General features: G+C 43.6%; 1 protein-coding gene across 2 annotated transcripts in view; it reads left to right on the top strand.

The window, feature by feature from the left end:
• The window catches only part of LOC118371539 (ganglioside-induced differentiation-associated protein 2-like), a 34,998-nt gene extending 14,953 nt beyond the window's left edge, over positions 1–20,045 (top strand). Inside the window, exons 10-14 of one of the 2 annotated variants that reach the window (XM_052493382.1) lie at positions 554–630; positions 757–896; positions 7,640–7,694; positions 10,144–10,287; positions 19,230–20,045. In XM_052493382.1, coding sequence (XP_052349342.1) covers positions 554–630; positions 757–896; positions 7,640–7,694; positions 10,144–10,287; positions 19,230–19,250 — 437 coding nt within the window. In that variant the 3' untranslated portion in view covers positions 19,251–20,045. Of the gene's footprint in view, positions 1–553; positions 631–756; positions 897–7,639; positions 7,695–10,143; positions 10,288–18,916 lie in introns of both variants that reach the window. The other variant, XM_052493381.1, reaches the window with a different exon arrangement.
• Positions 20,046–20,577: the final 532 nt, after the last annotated feature.

Below are 20,577 nucleotides of genomic sequence, written 5' to 3'. Positions count from 1 at the left end.
TATGAGGGACAACTTGGGAATTTAGCCAGGACACCGGGGTTAACACCCCTCCTCTTACGATAAGTGCTATGGGATCTTTAATGACCTCAGAGTCAGGACACCCGTTTAAAGTCTCATCCGAAAGACTGCACCCTACACAGGGAAGTGTCCCCAATCACTGCCCTGGGGCATTGGGATATTTTTTAGACCAGAGGAAAGAGTGCCTCCTACTGGCCCTCCAACACCACTTCCAGCAGCTTCTGGTCTCCCATCCAGGGACTGACCAGGACCAACCCTATGCATTTCCTTAGACCACTGCACCACTCAGGATCTCCTGCTCTCCCTCTTTATCTTACTGTCTCTTGCCTCATTCTCTCTGTTCCCACGCTTTCATTTGGTTTCATTTAGTTATTTGGTTCATTCGTTTGTATTTATTTTTCAGCGATGGCGATTTATAAAGAGGGGCTCATAACACCCTCCTGTTTCAGTGTGTGTAATTGTTCCATGTATCCTCTAGGAGGCAGTGTAGTAACACTGGCAAGCCACTGGTCCATGTGTGTGTGTGTTCCCACAGGTGTTGACATGTGTGGCAGGACGGTGATGGTTCTTGTTGGCAGAAATATTCCTGTGACCCTCATCGACATGGAAAAGGTACCAGGCCTCATTCGCAGGCAAGATCATGAACGTTACAGTTTTAGTGGTGCAATAGAATACAGATGAATGTTGTTGCTCTGTGTGAAAGCCTTGACCGCTCCACCACGTGTGTCTCCACTGCAGGCCCTGCTGTACTTCATCCATGTCATGGACCACATCACAGTGAAGGAGTATGCAGTGGTTTACTTCCACACTCTGACCGGAGAACACAACCATCTGGACTCTGAATTCCTTAAGAAGCTCTATGAGATTGTAGATGCCAAGTAAGACACGTACACCATGCGTTTTATTGATTTAGTGAGGCGAGAGAGAGCTAGATTAACTGAAGGCTATAGAGACAATTAGACTGTTTGTTACCAGATACGATGTGCGAATCAAATCTGAACGCGTGAGATGGAACTGGTCTTCAGCAAGTCCTTTCCATGAATGAGGTTTTACCATGAAATTGTTATGGGCTCTATGAACTGTCAGTTGTAGTTTGTTCCTTAGAGAGTACAGTTGGCTCATCCTCCAGTAAGACCGGAGTTTCATTTCATTGACCAGTGCTGGTTTATCACCTTTTTGTATAGCATCCAAGTTTATTGTTCACACTACCAAGGAGCTCGGAGAAGGTTCCCAGAAAGCGTTGGCAGTAATGGCAGTTCCCAGAAAGCGTTGGCAGTAATGGCAGTGAGGCGCCCAAAATCTGAGACGCTAACATTACGAAAGCATTAGCATTTCCTGCCAGCGCTACAACCTTCACTGAACAAACAGCCTGTTGCAGACAACAATCAGCCATGAGTGAACTTTATGTGCAATTGAAGAAAACGGCATCAGGTTCTGTGTGACTTAAAAGAAATGTCCCTTCCTCTGTGACAAGACTAAGAAAAGCACCATACACTGAGCAGTACCAATGTCAACACTATACAACCCTGACCTCTTGTGTCGCACTGGACTGGAGCTGAAAACCACATACTGCCAATGAATACTAGATGGCTTCTCACCCTCAACACTATAGCCGTAAATAAGGCAGCACCACTCACACCCACAGTATCTCCTCAGCAGTGGGCAGTTTCACCCAGTCATTCTGAGAAATCTAGAGGGAGATATAGACTGTCAGCCTCTGGACATACCACATAACTTATTTTGTGACAACGGAGATTCCAGTCTTTGAAGCTAGTTTTTGTCGTCATTGAAAAATCTTTTGGGGGTTATATCTAGTGTTCCTATGATCTAACGGAAAGTCATCGGGGCGGCAGCGTAGCCTAGTGGTTAGAGCGTTGGACTAGTAACTGGAAGATTGCGAGTTCAAACCCCCGAGCTGACAAGGTACAAATCTGTCGTTCTGCCCCTGAACAGGCAGTTAACCCACTGTTCCCAGGCCGTCATTGAAAATAAGAATCTGTTCTTAACTGACTTGCCTGGTTAAATAAAGGTAAAATTAAAAAATTAAATCTCACTTATTAGTAGATCAACCGAGTTCATCAAATCAAAAGTATTTATATAGCCCTTCGTACATCAGCTTATATCTCAAAGTGCTGTACAGAAACCCAGCCTAAAACCCCAAACAGCAAGCAATGCAGGTGTAGAAGCACAGTGGATAGGAAAAACTCCCTAGGAAGAAACCTAGAGAGGAACCAGGCTATGTGGGGCCCCCACACCACTAGAGGGATCTCTTCAACCACCAACTTACCATCCTGAGACGAGGCCGAGTATAGCCCACAAAGATTTCCGCCACGGCACAACCCAATTGGGGGTGCCAACCCAGACAGGAAGATCACATCAGTGACTCAACCCACTCAAGTGACGCACCCCTCCTAGGGATGTTTACACCAATAATAACATGTTTGTTAGCTCTTGGCACCACTGACTTCTTTTCCCAAGCATTGTGATGAGCAAGCTGTGAGCCATGAGAGAAACCTTGTGATCCCCATGAGAGAAACCTTGTGATCCCCATGAGAGAAACCTTGTGATCCCCATGAGAGAAACCTTGTGATCCCCATGAGAGAAACCTTGTGATCCCCATGAGAGAAACCTTGTGATCCCCATGAGAGAAACCTTGTGATCCCCATGAGAGAAACCTTGTGATCTCCATGAGAGAATCCCTGCGGCCCCATGAGAGAATCCCTGCAGCCCCTTTAAGAGAATGCTCTAGACCAGGGTTTCCCAAACTTTGTCCTGGGGCCCCCCCTGGGTGCAAGTTTTGGTTTTGTCCTATCACTACACAGCTGATTGAAATAATCAAAGCTCGATGATGAGTTGGTCATTTGAATCAGCTGTGTAGTGTTAGGGCAAAAAACAAAATGTGCACCCAGGGGGGGGCCCAGGACCGGGTTTGGGAAACCCTGGTCTAGACCAATAAAAAGGACAGACTACAATAGGAACTCTGTTTTGGTCATCTCTTTGGAGTTGGCTTTTGGACTTAGCAGAGATCTGTTTTGGAAATGACTAGGCCTAGACCCAAGAAGAGAACCTCAAGAACCTGTCTGGCAGGGGGATGAGGGAGTGAGAGGCTGTTCCACTATGGCGACAGATGGGTCAAACAAGGTCATAGTCTACCTTCCTGTGGTGTCTTCTAGGTCTCTCAGAACACTGAGGAAACTGGTTAAATGGTTATTTGCTTGGTGCGGGTTTCTCAAGTGCCCTATAAGCCCGTACTGGCTGTGGGGGGTTACTGTGAACACTGTGTACTTCCAAAAGATGGTTCCATTTCATATAATGTGGAACAAACCCATGTAATTACATGGTACCTTACATAGGCAGGTTTAGTGTATTGATATTGCAAGTACATCGGTAGTCCATGGTGTGGGAAAGGGTTGTGTGTTTCTGTGCTCTTGGATGGCCTTGTGGCATTTTTTTGGGGGCAGTACCATGTGCCTTGGTCTGGGAGAACTGCTACATTTGGACGTTTGTCTGTTTTGTAAAAATGCACTCTTTTCTTTCAGGACATATTTTCAATTTTTATGTTGCTGTTTTTTTTCTCAATTAGCACAAATATAAGTACGTTAGAATAATAATGACAACTATGTAACATGCTAGCCAATAGTGATGTGTCAGTGAATTAATTCTGTAGTTCTGGGCAGCCTCCGAGAATAACATCAATTTATACGCTGATTCGGTGAGTGAGTTTATAAGGAAGCGCTTTGGATATGTTGTACCCACTGTGACTATTAAAACATACCTTAACCAGAAACAGTGGATACTGAAAGCACGAACCACTGCATTTAACCATGGAAAGATGACTGGGAATATGGCTGAATATAAACAGTGTAGTTATTCCCTCCACAAGGCAATTGAACAAGCAAAATGTCGGTATAAGGACAAAGTGGAGTCTCAATTCAAGGGCTCAGACACGAGATGTAGGTGGCAGGGTCTACAGACAATTTTTTATTTTATTTTTATTTGACCTTTATTTAACCATGTAGGCAAGTTGAGAACAAGTTCTCATTTACAATTGCGACCTGGCCAAGATAAAGCAACGCAGTTTGACATATACAACGACACAGAGTTACACATGGAGTAAAACAAACATACAGTCAATAATACAGTATAAACAAGTCTATATTCACAAGTTCTATCTTGTCTGAAAATGTTGTAGTTTGGGATGAAAATTTCAGAATTTTTGGTGGTCTTCCTAAGCCAGGATTCAGACACAGCTAGAACATCCGGGTTGGCAGAGTGTGCTAAAGCAGTGAATAAAACAAACTTAGGGAGGAGGCTTCTAATGTTAACATGCATGAAACCAAGGCTATTACGGTTACAGAAGTCATCAAAAGAGAGCGCCTGGGGAATAGGAGTGGAGCTAGGCACTGCAGGGCCTGGATTCACCTCTACATCGCCAGAGGAACAGAGGAGGAGTAGGATAAAAGCAATAAGAATTGGTCGTCTAGAACGTCTGGAACAGAGTGTAAAAGGAGGTTTCTGGGGGCGATAAAATAGCTTCAAGGTATAATGTACAGACAAAGGTATGGTAGGATGTGAATACAGTGGAGGTAAACCTAGGTATTGAGTGATGATGAGAGAGATATTGTCTCTAGAAACATCATTGAAACCAGGAGATGTCATCGCATGTGTGGGTGGTGGAACTAATAGGTTGGATAAGGTATAGTGAGCAGGACTAGAGGCTCTACAGTGAAATAAGCCAATAAACACTAACCAGAACAGCAATGGACAAGGCATATTGACATTCAGGAGAGGCATGCTTAGTCGAGTGATCAAAAGGGTCCAGTGAGTAGTGAGGTTGGTTGGGGTCACAAGCGATTTAGACAGCTAGCCGGGCCATCGGTAGAAAGCTAGCATAGGATGGAGGTCTGTTATTAGCCACCTCGTGCGTTTCCGTCGGTAGGATTAGTGGGGTTCCGTGTGGTAGAGGGGATGAATCCAATTCGCAAAAAAAAACTATAGATATAGTTATAGAGGCCCAAGGGAAAAAAATAATAATAATTGACCGATCGGTCTATTTAGATAGCAGCCGATAAGACAGCTAACGGTTAGCGGACTGCAGATGGGCGTTCAGGTAACGCTGCGACGGAGGAGCCAGCCGGATAACTCCCTCGGGTAGATTAACGTCGGTAGTCCAGTTGTGAAGGCCCGGTGGGGCTCCGCGTTGGCAGTAAAACGGGTCCGGATAGGTGATTGTAGCCCAGGAGTGACTGATGGAACTCTTCAGCTGGCTAGCTCCGGAATAATTGATGTTTGCTCCGGAATCGACGAAAGCCAACAGTCACACGGATAGCAGCTAGCTAGCTGCAAGATCCAGGTATAAATGTCCAGAGTTAGCGGTTGAAATCCGGGGACATGGAGTGAAAAATAGGTCAGGTATGTTCCGAGCCGCGCCGTACAAAACTGGCGATAGATTTTCGAGCTAAAGGATAGCTGATGACCACAAATCGTGGTTAGCTGAATACTAACGATTAGCCAGTAAAGAAGCTAACTAGCTTCTGATTAGCTTCTGATTAGCTTCTGATTAGCTTCTGATTAGCTTCTGATTAGCTTCAGGCTAGCTTCAGGATTAGCTTCTGGTTAGCTTCTATGGACGATTACAGATTTGAGGTAAATAATACTTTTTAAAAATATATATAAATTGGTGAGGCGGGTTGCAGGATAGTGTTTTGAAGATGAGTTTATGGAAAATAAAAAAAGATATATAAAAAGGTATGCGAAGAAAGTTGTAAATATATATATATATATAATATATACGGGACACAACAAGACGAGGACAAAAGCCGTCTGAACTGCTATGCCATCTTGGAGCGATGGCATGGCAGTGAAGGACTACAAAAAGAAACCCAGCCACGTTACGGACACCGACGTCTTGCTTCCAGTCAAACTAAACACCTTCTTTGCCCGCTTTGACGATAATACAGTGCCACCAACGCGGCCTGCTAGCAAGGACTGCGGGCCTCCCTTCTCCTTGGCCGACGTAAGTAAGACGTGTTAACCCTCGCAAGGCTGCCGGCCCAGACGGCATTCCTAGCTGCGTCCTCAGAGCATGCGCAGACCAGCTGGCTGGTGTGTTTACGGACATATTCAATTTCTCTCTATCCCAGTCTGCTGTCCCCACATGCTTCAAGATGGCCACCATTGTTCCTGTACCCAAGAAGGCATAGCTAACTGAACTAAATGACTATCGCCCCGTAGCACTCACTTCTGTCACCATGAAGTGCTTTGAGAGACTAATCAAGGATCATATCACCTCCACCTTACCTGACACCCGATGTTAATCGACAACAGGTCAGCATTCAACACCATAGTACCCTCCAAGCTCATTAAGCTTGAGGCCCTGGGTCTCAACCCTGCCCTGTGCAATTGGGTCATGAACTTTCTGACTGGTGGCCCCCCAGGTGGTGAAGGTCGGAAACATCACCTCCACTTCGCTGATCCTCAACACTGGAGCCCCACAAGGGTGCATGTTCAGCCCCCTCCTGTACCCCTGTTCACCCATGACTGCATGGTCATGCACACCTCCAACTCAATCATCAAGTTTGTAGGTGACACAACAGTCGTGGGCTTGATTACCAACAACGACGAAGAGACAGCCTATGGGTAGGAGGTGAGGGCACTCTGAGTGTGGTGTCAGGAAAACAACCTCTCGCTCCTCAATCTCAACAAAACAAAGGAGATTATTGTGTACTTCAGGGAACAGCAGAGGGAGCACCCCCCTGTCCACATCGACGGAACAGTAGTGGAGAAGGTGGAAAGTTTATTTTATTTTTATTTATTTTTTTAGTTCCTCGGCGTACACATCACTGACAAACTGAAATTGTCCACCCACACAGACAGTGTGGTGAAGAAGGCGCAACAGCGCCTCTTCAATCTCAGGAGGCTAAAGAAATTTGTCTTGTCACCGAAAACACTCACAACTTTTACAGAACCACAATCAAGAGCATCCTGTCGGGCTGTATCACCGCCTGGTACGGCAACTACCCCGTCCACAACCGTAAGGCTCTTCAGAGGGTAGTGAGGTCTGTACAAAGCATCACCGTGGGCAAACTACCTGCCCTCCAGGACACCTACAGCAGTCAATGTCACAGGAAGGCCAAAAAGATCGAGGACAACAACCACCCGAGCCACTGCCTGTTCACCACGCTACCATCCAGAATTAGAGGTCAGTACATGTGCATCAAAGCTGGGACCGAGAGACTGGAAAAACCGCTTCTGTCTCAAGACCATCAGACTGTTAAACAGCCATCACCAACACAGAGGGGCTGCTGCCTATATACAGACTTGAAATCATTGGCCACTATTGAATGGATCACGAGTCACTTTAATAATGCCACTTGAGTAATGCAAGATATGTAAACATTATACTCTATTCTATTGCATCTTGCCTATGCCCATCGGTCGTCGCTCATCCATATATTTATATGTTCATATTCTTACTCCATCCCTTTACTTGGATATTATTTCACTGTCGGAACTAGACGCACAAGCATTTTGCTACACTCGCATTAACATTTTTCATGTATGTGAAAAATAAAATTAGATTTGATGTCGTTGATGTTTTTTGCTTTGTTTTATATTCTAGGTTTAAGAAGAACTTGAGGGCTTTCTACTTTGTACACCCCTCGTTTCGCTCCAAGGTAAAGTACAGTACCTCTCTTTTTCTGCTTCACCAAACTCTGTTGTATGTATTTATACTACTGTGTGTAAAAGGCATTGCTGTAAAATTATTTACAGTGCATTCGGAAAGTATTCAGACCCCTTGACTTTTTCCACATTTTGTTAAGTTACAGCCTTATTCTAAAATATATTAAATCATTTTTTCCCTCATCAATCTACACACAATGCCCCATAATGACAAAGCAAAATAGGTTTTTAGACATTTTTGCTAATGTATAACAAGTCTAACTGAAATATCACATTTGCTTAAGTATTCAGACCCTATATTCAGTAATTTGTTGAAGCACCGTTGGCAGTGATTACAGCCTCAAGTCTTTTTGGGTGTGACGCTACAAGCTTGGCAGACCTGTATTTGGGGAGTTTCTCCCATTCTTCTCTGCTGATCCTCTCAAGCTCTGCCAGGTTAGATGGGGTGAGTCACTGCACAGTTATTTTCAGGTCTCCAGAGATGTTCGATCTGGTTCAAGTCCGGGCTTTGGCTGGGCCACTCAAGGACATTCAGAGACTTGTCCCGAAGTAACTTCTGCGTTGTCTTGGCTGTGTGCTTAGGGTTGTTGTCCTGTTGGGAGGTGAACCTTTGCCCCAGTCTGAGGTCCTGAGCACTCTGGAGCAGGTTTTCATCATGGATCTCTCTGTACTTTGCTTTTTTCATCTATCCCTCGACCCTGACTAGTCTCCCAATCCCGGCTGCTGAAAAAATCCCCACAGCATGATGCTGCCACCTCTGTGCTTCATCGTAGGGATGGTCCCAGGTTTCTTCCAGATGTGACGCTTGGCATTGAGGCCAAAGAGTTCAATCTATGTTTCATCAGACCAGAGAATCTTGCTTCTCATTGTCTGAGAGTCCTTTAGGTGCCTTTTGGCAAAGTCCAAGTGGGCTGTCATGTGCCTTACTGGTGCCTTATGGTCTGGCCACTCTACCATAAAGGCCTGATTGGTGGAGTGCTGCGGAGATGGTTGTCCTTCTGGAAGGTTCTCCCATCTTCACAGAAGAACTCTGGAACTCTGTCAGAGTGACCACCGGGTTCGTGGTCACCTCCCTGACCAAGACCCTTCTCCAATTTCTCAGTTTGGCCGGGCGGCCAGCTCTTGGAAGTGTCTTGGTGGTTCCAAACTTCTTCCATTTAAGAATGAGGGAAGCCACGGTGTTCTTGGGGACCTTCAATGCTGCAGAAATGTTTTGGTACTCTTCCCCAAATCTGTGCCTTGACACGATCCTGTCTCGGAGCTCTACAGACAATTCCTTCGACCTCATGGCTTAGTTTTTGCTCTGACATGCACTGTCAACTGTGGAACCTTTATATAGACAGGTGGGTGCATTTTCAAATCATGTCCAATTGAAGTTCCAGGTAGATTCCAGTCAACTTGTAGAAACATCTCAAAGATGATCAATGGAAACAGGACGCACCTGAGCTCAGTTTCGAGTCTCATACCAAAGGGTGTGAATACTTATGTAAATAAGGTATTTATGTTTTTCATTTTTAATACATTTGTTAAGATTTCTAAACCACTTTTCGCTTTTGTCATTATGGGTTATTGTGTGTTGATGTATTTATTTTTTAAATCAATTTTGGAATAAGGCTGTAATGTAGCAAAATGTGGGAAAAGTCAAGGGGTTTGAATACTTTCTGAATGCACTGTATACTACAGTGTCTACAAGGCATTGTTGGGATATGTACATATACTAGGGTTGGGGTCAATTTCAATTCAGGAAAGACACTGAAATTCCAATTCTCTTCAATCACTTTAAATAATTTGTTTTACTTTCTGAATTGACTGGAATTTAAATGAAATTGACCCCAACCCCAGTATATACTGTACAAATACCTTGTACATACAGTATATGTATTCAGTGCATATACAATGCAACAATCTCTTTGGCTGCTTTGACACCACTGTGTTTTTAAAGCTCTGTCTAGTTCACAACCTATTCTGACCTAGAACTGCAGGACTCCACACACACAGGTGCCCAAGACCCTTTAGGTGGGACAAGGCTCACAGTGTAGCAATATTATAACTGGTGCATTTTAAGGATCCATGATCTTAGAGGAGTTGTGTGTATGACTGATGGTGCTAGGTTTTGTGGTAAATGGGTTTAAATGGTTTGGAATGGGAAGCAGAGCTACCAAAGAGCGGAGTGGAAGTTTATTGGCGATATTCAATCAAACCTAATAAGTAGATTTTAGGGAGATGTAAATTAGTTTAAATAAACTACCACAGGAATGTTTCAGCCAAAACACATCCATGCTTGGTAAACAAACCAGTATTACAATTGAGCCATTAGGGCAGGTTTCCCAATCCGGACACAGGACTAACAAAGACCACACACACACACACACATTGTTGTTGCTATTTCCAGTATTACCAGTGTTTCCTGAATCTTGTCATGTTAATTTCTCTGTGTGTCAGGTGTCCACCTGGTTCTTCACAAGATTCACTGTGTCAGGGATGAAAGAGAAAGTCCATCATGTAGAGACCCTCCAGCAGCTCTTCACCTGTATTCTGCCTGAACAGATAGACATCCCCCCCTTCATCCTGGAGTACGACGCACGGGTGAGGGCCAACAAACACCACTCTGTCTCTGTCTACTTTTACTAGCCTTATTGACTTACATCTGCAGGGCTCCACTCTCTCTCTCACACACACACACACACACACACACACACACACACACACACACACACACACACACACACACACACGGAAGCATTCAGAATTGTGGGTACGATGCATTCGGGAAAGTATTCAGACCCCTTCACTTTTTCCACATTTTGTTACGTTACAGCCTTATTCTAAAGTGAATTAATAACATTTTGGGCCTCATCAATCTACACACAATACCCCATAATGACAAAGCGAAAATAGGTTTTTAGAAATCTTTGCAAATGTATAAAAAAAAAAATGTAAACACAACTTATTTATAGAAGTATTCAGACACTCCGTTATGAGACTCAACTTGTTTCTACAACTTGATTGGAGTCCACCTGAGGTAAATTTAACTGATTGGACATGATTTGGAAAGGCACACACCTGTCTATATAAGGTCTCACAGTTGATAGTGCATGTCAGAGCAAAACCAAGCCATGAGGTCGAAGGAATTGTCCATTGGCACAGATCCGGGGAAGGGTACCAAAACATTTCTGCAGCTTTGAAGGTCCCCAAGAACACAGTGGCTGCCATCATTCTTAAATGGAAAAAGTTTGGAACCACTAAGACTGTAAGGTAACAAAATGTTTAAAAAGTGAAGGGGTCTGAATACCTTCCGAATGCACTGCATATTCCCACGTTGTATCAGATCCTAAGTGCTGCACTTGTGTGTTACGATTTAAAATGTAACTTATCATCTTCAGACTATTTTTGTCAGGTTCAAAAGACCCAATTGTCTGCAAAAAGAAACAGCAAACCGTTCTGCAAATATTTTTGAGTAAACCCAAGACCTGTAAAGAACTTAATGGTGATGGCAGTTTGGTCAATTTGTTGTAATGGGTGTGATCCATCACTGGAAATGAAACAGGAATTGTTATTTAGTTGAATGTTAATTTAATTATTTATCCTGGGTTATTCCAAGGTTACTGGTCACAGAATCACAAAAATGTAATTAAATGGTTTCTAAATGTAGGTTTTTGTTTCTTAAAAAAAGCAGTGAGGGTGGTTGATAAGCGATAGGAAGTTACTTTGGGCCTGCTCACTAAAAATAGTCCCTGAAAAAACAAGAGGTGGGAAACACGGCTCTTTGGGAATGACCATGGGGAACACTAGGGTTGGTTAATTCTACTGCAGGAGTGAGAGGTAGAGCAACCAACAGTGAGACAATGAAGTACAGCACTATGACCTAAAGGTCATGACTCTATGAGGAGGACCTCTCTCATACCTTATCTAATGCCAAAGTTTTAATGCATAAAGTGGGTTCCCCTAAACAGCACATTGTCAGGACTGTGATGTTGTAGTAGTTCATGTTGCTTAGGGGCATTCCACTGTGTTCTATGGTTATATCCTTGACCTGGGTAATATGTATGCTATCATCTGGGCTGTTTTTACAATAGCCTGTAAACTGCATGCCCTTCGATAATATATTGTACTGTGTTCAAAATGAAGCCCTTACAACGACACTAAGTAGCTTGTTTATTTTGTCTTTCTCGCTACGTGGATATTGTTGTACCCATTGTTTTCCAGATGTTTTATTGAGACACAACACCCACTCTGACCTGTATCCATATAAGATGGATGTAAACACTTGACATTCCTGTTAGTATATTTACACAGGTCTGTGTGTTCTACTCAATTTGTCATCCAGAGTTATCAACCTTAATCAGATGGAAAGCAGAACTGAAAAGGAATGAGAGTAACACAATGGCTCTTATTTGATCTTGTGTTGACATAAGCCAGAGAGAGGGGAAACGATGCAATCATTCCTTTTTTTTGTATTTTTTGGTTGTTGTTTAATTTGTAAGCTAGAGTGCTTGATTATGCTGATCTTTCTCTTGTCCTTGTTTTGCCTGGGTCGGTTGGGTTCGATTGTCCTTGTTTTGCCTGGGTCTGTGTTGGCTTATACACTGCTCAAAAAAATAAAGGGAACACTTAAACAACACAATGTAACTCTAAGTCAATCACACTTCTGTGAAATCAAACTGTCCACTTAGGAAGCAACACTGATTTACAATAAATGTCACATGCTGTTGTGCAAATGGAATAGACAACAGGTGGAAATTCTAGGCAATTAGCAAGATGCCCCCAATAAAGGAGTGGTTCTGCAGGTGGTGACCACAGACCACTTCTCAGTTCCTATGCTTCCTGGCTGATGTTTGTGGGTCAGTCATGGTGTGGGATCCTAAAACCCCTTGTGAGACCATATGCTGGTGCAGTTGGCCCTGGGTTCCTCCTAATGCAAGACAATGCTAGACCTCATGTGGCTGGAGTGTGTCAGCAGTTCCTGCAAGAGGAAGGCATTGATGCTATGGACTGGCCCGCCCGTTCCCCAGACCTGAATCCAATTGAGCACATCTGGGACATCATGTCTCGCTCCATCCACCAACGCCACGTTGCACCACAGACTGTCCAGGAGTTGGCGGATGCTTTAGTCCAGGTCTGGGAGGAGATCCCTCAGGAGACCATGCCCAGAGCATGCCCAGGCGTTGTAGGGAGGTCATACAGGCACGTGGAGGCCAAACACACTACTGAGCCTCATTTTGACTTGTTTTAAGGACATTACATCAAAGTTGGATCAGCCTGTAGTGTGGTTTTCCACTTTAATTTTGTGTGACTCCAAATCCAGACCTCCATGGGTTGATACATTTGATTTCCATTGATACTTTTTGTGTGATTTTGTTGTCAGCACATTCAACTATGTGAAGAAAAAAATATTTAATAAGAATATTTCATTCATTCAGATCTAGGATGTGTTATTTTAGTGTTCCCTTAATTTTTTTGAGCAGTGTATTTAGTAGGGAATGTGTTTGAAGTGGAGGCTCCATTATGGATCTATCTGACTGTATTAGTTGAGTTGATGTTGCACTTCTTCTGGCTCTTAATGCTAACTATGGTAACTACCTCAGTCTCAACACCCTGACCTTGATTACCTGAAATGTTGTCCCCTCACTAACCTGGCCTATGAGTGCATCAGTATCTGCGTTCAACTGCAGAGCAGCTGGCATTATCCCTTCAAGTGATTCAAGCGTTGGTCCCATTTGGATTTAGCCACAAGGCTGTGGACAGTGTATTATTATTATTATTGTGCACCAGCCTGTTTACCACTTTCTAAGGGAGAAAAACAGGAACAGTGAGATGTCTACCGTTACAATAATGTACCAGAAAAACACTGCCATTAAATGACTTTATATCAGTGCAGGCTCCTTAGAGGAAGGGGAGGACCTAAAAATAGGGAATGAATGACGTGGAAGGTGTGTTCCAAGACACGCTAGAGTTGCATTATTTTCCAGAGAATGCATAGAGCCCCGAGTTGATTATCCCTTTTATACCATGGCTATAAATGAACACATTTGCCACTAGAAATGTTTTCAGCATCCACTGGAGTATCTAGCAAGTTTACTAGATGACTACGGTAGTGGTACGGTACGGTAGTGGTAAACAAACAGACCAACTAGTCTTCTGGTCAGACTCCGAACAAGGGCACATCGCGCACCACTCCCCAGCATTCTTCTTGCCAATGTCCAGTCTCTTGACAACAAGGTTGACGAAATCCGAGCAAGGGTGACATTCCAGAGGGACATCAGAGACTGCACCGTTCTCTGCTTCACGGAAACATGGCTCACTGGAGAGACGCTATCCGATGCAGTGCAGCCAACGGGTTTCTCCACGCATCGCGCCGACAGAAACAAACATCTTTCTGGTAAGAAGAGTGGCGGGGGCGTATGCCTCATGACTAACGAGACATGGTGTGATGTTGGAAACATACAGGAACTCAAATCCTTCTGTTCACCTAATTTAGAATTCCTCACAATCAAATGTAGACCGCATTATCTTCCAAGAGAATTCTCTTCGATTATAATCACAGCCGTATATATCCCCCCCCAAGCAGACACATCGATGGCTCTGAACAAACTTTATTTAACTCTTTGCAAACTGGAAACCATTTATCCGGAGGCTGCATTCATTGTAGCTGGGGATTTTAACAAAGCTAATCTGAAAACAAGACTCCCTAAATTTTATCAGCATAGCGATTGCGCAACCAGGGGTGGTAAAACCTTGGATCATTGTTACTCTAACTTCCGCGACGCATATAAGGCCCTGCCCCGCCCCCTTTCGGAAAAGCTGACCACGACTCCATTTTGCTGATCCCTGCCTACAGGCAGAAACTAAAACAAGAGGCTCCCACACTGAGGTCTGTCCAACGCTGGTCAGACCAAGCTGACTCCACACTCCAAGACTGCTTCCATCACGTGGACTGGGACATGTTTCGTATTGCGTCAGATAGAAATATTGACGAATACGCCGATTCGGTGTGCGAGTTCATTAGAACGTGCGTCGAAGATGTCGTTCCCATAGCAACGATAAAAACATTCCCTAACCAGAAACCGTGGATTGATGGCAGCATTCGCGTGAAACTGAAAGCGCGAACCAGTACTTTTAATCAGGGCAAGGTGTCTGGTAACATGTCCGAATATAAACAATGCAGCTATTCCCTCCGCAAGGCTATTAAACAAGCTAAGCGTCAGTACAGAGACAAAGTGGAATCTCAATTCATTGGCTCAGACACAAGAGGCATGTGGCAGGGTCTACAGTCAATCACGGACTACAAGAAGAAACCCAGCCCAGTCACGGACCAGGATGTCTTGCTCCCAGGCAGACTAAATAACTTTTTTGCCCGCTTTGAGGACAATACAGTGCCACTGACACGGCCTGCAACGAAAACATGCGGTCTCTCCTTCACTGCAGCCGAGGTGAGTAAGACATTTAAACGTGTTAACCCTCGCAAGGCTGCAGGCCCAGACGGCATCCCCAGCCGCTCCCTCAGAGCATGCGCAGACCAGCTAGCCGGTGTGTTTACGGACATATTCAATCAATCCCTATACCAGTCTGCTGTTCCCACATGCTTCAAGAGGGACTTCAGGAAACAGCAGAGGGAACACCCCCCTATCCACATCGATGGAACAGTAGTGGAGAGGGTAGCAAGTTTTAAGTTCCTCGGCATACACATCACAGACAAACTGAATTGGTCCACTCACACTGACAGCGTTGTGAAGAAGGCGCAGCAGCGCCTCTTCCACCTCAGGAGGCTGAAGAAATTCGGCTTGTCACCAAAAGCACTCACAAACTTCTACAGATGCACAATCGAGAGCATCCTGGCGGGCTGTATCACCGCCTGGTACGGCAACTGCTCCGCCCTCAACCGCAAGGCTCTCCAGAGGGTAGTGAGGTCTGCACAACGCATCACCGGGGGCAAACTACCTGCCCTCCAGGACACCTACACCACCCGATGTTACAGGAAGGCCATAAAGATCATCAAGGACATCAACCACCCGAACCACTGCCTGTTCACCCCGCTATCATCCAGAAGGCGAGGTCAGTACAGGTGCATCAAAGCTGGGACCGAGAGACTGAAAAACAGCTTCTATCTCAAGGCCATCAGACTGTTAAACAGCCACCACTAACATTGAGTGGCTGCTGCCAACACACTGTCATTGACACTGACCCAACTCCAGCCACTTTAATAATGGGAATTGGTGGGAAATGATGTAAATATATCACTAGCCACTTTAAACAATGCTACCTTATATAATGTTACTTACCCTACATTATTCATCTCATATGCATACGTATATACTGTACTCTACATCATCGACTGCATCCTTATGTAATACATGTATCACTAGCCACTTTAACTATGCCACTTTGTTTACTTTGTCTACATACTCATCTCATATGTATATACTGTACTCTATACCATCTACTGTATGCTGCTCTGTACCATCACTCATTCATGTATCCTTATGTACATATTCTTTATCCCCTTACACTGTGTATAAGACAGTAGTTTTGGAATTGTTAGTTAGATTACTTGTTGGTTATCACTGCATTGTCGGAACTAGAAGCACAAGCATTTCGCTACACTCGCATTAACATCTGCTAACCATGTGTATGCGACAAATAAAATTTGATTTGGTTTAGCTAACCAAACCATCAGTCCTAGCTTGACATGAAAATGGAATTCAACAATGCCAAAAATATTTTCAATTAGACTTTTGCTTTCAAAAGCAGCTACAACGTAGAACATGTAAGAATGAACTATAGCAATTGGATTCTACCATGCAAATATATAGTGCGTTATAGGGAATTATACAATGGGTGGATCTAATCCTGAATGCTGATTTGGTTAAAACCGCATTCCAGCCAGTGTCCATTCCACAAGTTGCCACCGGTTAAATCTTTGATATTAAAATGGCTATTTACTCTTTCCCATCTGACTGCATTGTCTCATCAAACCAGCCAGCCAATTTATAAAAACATCTAGATGTTATCTAACAATTCTGTTAGACTAACCTTTAGTTTTCAATAGCGGAGATTTGTATTAACTTTTGTCTCTGACATTTGCAACATTGTTTCAACATTGAAATTCGATCTCCAGCTATCCCATACCAATGAATGTGTCGGGACGAGACAGAGGTGTCAGAATTGCAACGCTGCTGGGTTTTTCACGCTCAACAGTTTCCTGTGTGTATCAAGAATGGTCCACTACCCAAAGGACACCCAGCCAACTTGACACAACGGTGGGAAGTACTGGAGTCAACATGGGCCAGCATCCCTGTGGAATGCTTTCGACACCTAGTAGAGTCCATGCCCTGACAAATTGTGGGTGTTCTGAGGGCAAGGGAGTGGTGGGGGTGGGGGGGTTATACTCGGTGTAGATTCACATCACCAAATAACTGATTAAAACACGCGGTTTTGAAAAGGTTTACAGTAACCTAAACAGCACCCTCTAAGGTAGCACCATGGTGTAGCCGGAGGATTGCTATTTTCCTTCCAACCTATCAGAGCTCTTGCAGTATGAACTAACGTCATGTCCATCCAATCAAAAGATCAGAGAATGAATCTAGTACTGAAATCCAAATTTACAGCTAGCTAGCACTGCAGTGCATAAAGTGTGGTGAGTAGTTGACTGAGGGAGAAAGACAATAGTTGAACAGTTTAACAATTCAGGCGAAGCAACAGAGGGAGAGCTAGCAATATTTTGTTGTATATTTTTGTCTTCTTAGTTTACATTTCACATACTTAGCTAATGCAGCTAATTTAGCCTACTCAACAACCTGACTCAGAGGAATGTTTTTTTTATGGTAGCTAGCTGGCTAAGGCTATCTAACACCGCAACTCTTCCAAGTCAAGATTCGCTTTCAGTTTTATTTATTTATTGCCACCGGGGCCCGACTGTGTAACTGCTTGCTGTACACTGTACTGTGTGATTGTACACATGGATTGGATAGTGGGTTTACTAATGTGTTAATTCCAGTTTGTTGACTTTAATGATAATATGGTGACAACTATGTTGGCTGTGTAGCGATTAACGTTTATGGTATGAAGGTTTTTCTTGGAGAGGTTTTTGTGCCTGGTTACAGACAGCTGTTCTGTTGTGTACTGAAGTCCACAAGCGATGAGAGGAGGAGAGTGCATAGATGCGAGAAGGAATTCTACAATGAGCAGAGCGATGAATGCTTTATGTGGCTGCTATGAAAGTGAACAGTGGGTGATCAGGGGTTTATTCATTCCGCTGAGTCTGTTGGAAAATGTTTCTTGAATGGAAGCAAATGAAACAAGGAGGGACCTACCTGAATTTGTCCCAACAAACTATTGTTTTGTTTGGACTAATGATTACACACCAGATCATATAGATGCAGGCAAGAGTGTGCAAGGCGGTAGGGTAGCCTAGTGGTTAGAGCGTTGGACTAGTAACCGGAAGGTTGCAAGTTCAAACTCCCGAGCTGACAAGGTACAAATCTGTCGTTCTGCCCCTGAACAGGCAGTAAACCCACTGTTCCTAGGCCGTCATTGAAAATAAGAATTTGTTCTTAACTGACTTGCCTAGTTAAATAAAGGTAAAATAAATTAAAAATAAATTGAATGTTTGTCACCTTGATTACTCCAATTTGTCTCGATCTGTGCACCTACGTTATAAACTTTCATTTGTAGACTAGGTTGTTGCAACCTCATGATGGGTATAGGGCAAATTCAAGTATCATGCTGTAGCCTAAACCTATCGACGTTACTTTGAGATGGGTGAATGGAATATGAATGACAGTTATCCAATATGCTGTAATAGAAATAAGGCCATGCTCATACAAAAACTAATCCTCCCTAATGTTGAACGGCACCAACCGCCACTGGAAGGGTTGTTTACTCCGTAGTCATTCCTATCCAGAGACATTTAGTTGGAATGTGCCAGTTGTATATTTTTCAGGTTTGTGTTCTACTCAAAACTCCATTTGTCACTGGAGTTATCTAACTAAATCAGAGGCAAACCAGGCCTACAAATGGTTGAGAGAATTATACTATGGCTCTTTAATATCTTTCCTTATGCTTTCATTGCCTTTTTTGGTAACATCTTTGGATTTTGCAGTCAAAATGCTTTCGGCCGACTACTGCACACACACAGTGCTGTGTGTAACCTGATAGAAAAACGTCTAACCTCATAATGACAATACCGTTCTGTATGTGTTGTCCCTGTGTATTTTAGGTGAATGGGGCTTACCGCCCCGCCCACTCCTCCAGCCTATGAATGGACCAATCAGAACTCTGACTGAGATCAAAGGCCAAGGACTATTTTAGACTCACTTTATCTAGTCACATAACTGGCTCCACTTCCTGGTTCTGACCAGCAGGAACTCTGTGGTTTAGCTCCTTTACCAGATTATAAGCCACCCAGGGCCTCAGTGGGCCTAGGTGGACTTTTGAGTTGATTTTGCTCTGCCTGGGACCTCACAAGGACAGTATGATGGACGTTGACACTCTCTGGATACTAATGAACCTAGGATTGTGTTTTTTATTAGCAGTGCGATACAATCGGATGACAGACAGATTGACGGACAGACGAATGGGTCTCTCTGTGACGGAGCCTGTGTGAACTCGCCAACCTATCCCAGGACACACTGGTGGCCTGTCTTAAAATCCTACCTGTGTGTGTGAGAATGCGGAGAGACATCACTCATGTTTCAAATGTTTTATTTTTGCACAACTTCACCAAATGGTAGGTGGAAGGTTATGTGTTCACAATCACAAGCTGCTTAATTGTGAAGTTGTTTTTAGGTGTCCCAGAACCTAGTGTCCACACTATCCCTTTCCATCTACTCTGTTTCTTATTTACGCACACAGTTGAAATCATTTATCAAGTTTATGGAAACTAGAATGTGCCTCACATGAAACACAATGATACCGTAAACATAATTATACTACATTCAAACCTACTGCTTTTTTCTGAATACCAAATAAACTTTGTTAGCCATGCAGTCAGATTCTTCATATGTATGTTAACTTGATTTCTCCTTTGTTATCTACTCTGTTTATATTGTGCTATTATTTCAATGTATACCAGCTTTGCTCTTCTGTCATTGAACGCACACGCTTCCCTGAGACATGTTAGTGAATAAAAGACTGTATGGAGAGCCACACTGTATAGGCTATACAGTAGTTAATGGTTGAGTATCAGCTGAAGTTAGTCTTGTTTTAGTGGTCCATAGAGAAAGGATGTAGTCATCTGAGATTTGAGCTGCGTCTCAATACATTCTGTCTCAATACATTCTTTGCCAAGATGTAGAGTTTTTAATTTTCAGGTAAAGATGTGAAAATAAACAGTCGTACCATTGTGATTTCTGCTGTCCTTGTTGCATGTTTTTCTGTGAGGGGGGGGGTGGCGCTTTGGGAAATACACCCATACATTGTTTTTGTGCACTTTGATTGAACTGTTGTTGAGCCAGTTCCTTCTGATATAAAGCCAAGGGTCAGTGATGCCCCCCATGTCTCACCCTAACCTGTCAGCACAATAACTTCTCATTAATCACAACAAGGAACATTAAAAATACTTTGTCAAGATTTGTGTTCAGTGTAGGATTGTTGGGTCTAGTAATTCAGTTTAAGAACATGTATGAACATACTATACTTCAATATATGACTAACAGTTATTCAAGTCCATGCTGAAAAATAAGTTTTATCAAACTGTGTTATGGAAATCTTCTTTGCTGGGGCCCCACAATCCTGTAAGAATGGGATAAATGGAGAGAGAAGGCGATATATAAGCAGTGGCGGGATAAACAGCAGGTGTTTCACACAGAATCACTTTTTCTACCTCTGTCTTCCACAGAAGAGAGCTGTCTCTTCCAGGAAGCTGTGACGTGGTCTCAC

The sequence above is a fragment of the Oncorhynchus keta genome, chromosome 34 (assembly GCF_023373465.1).
Source record: "Oncorhynchus keta strain PuntledgeMale-10-30-2019 chromosome 34, Oket_V2, whole genome shotgun sequence".
In the NCBI taxonomy this organism is placed as follows: Eukaryota; Metazoa; Chordata; class Actinopteri; order Salmoniformes; family Salmonidae; genus Oncorhynchus; species Oncorhynchus keta.
This window is presented reverse-complemented; position numbering and strand designations above follow the sequence as displayed.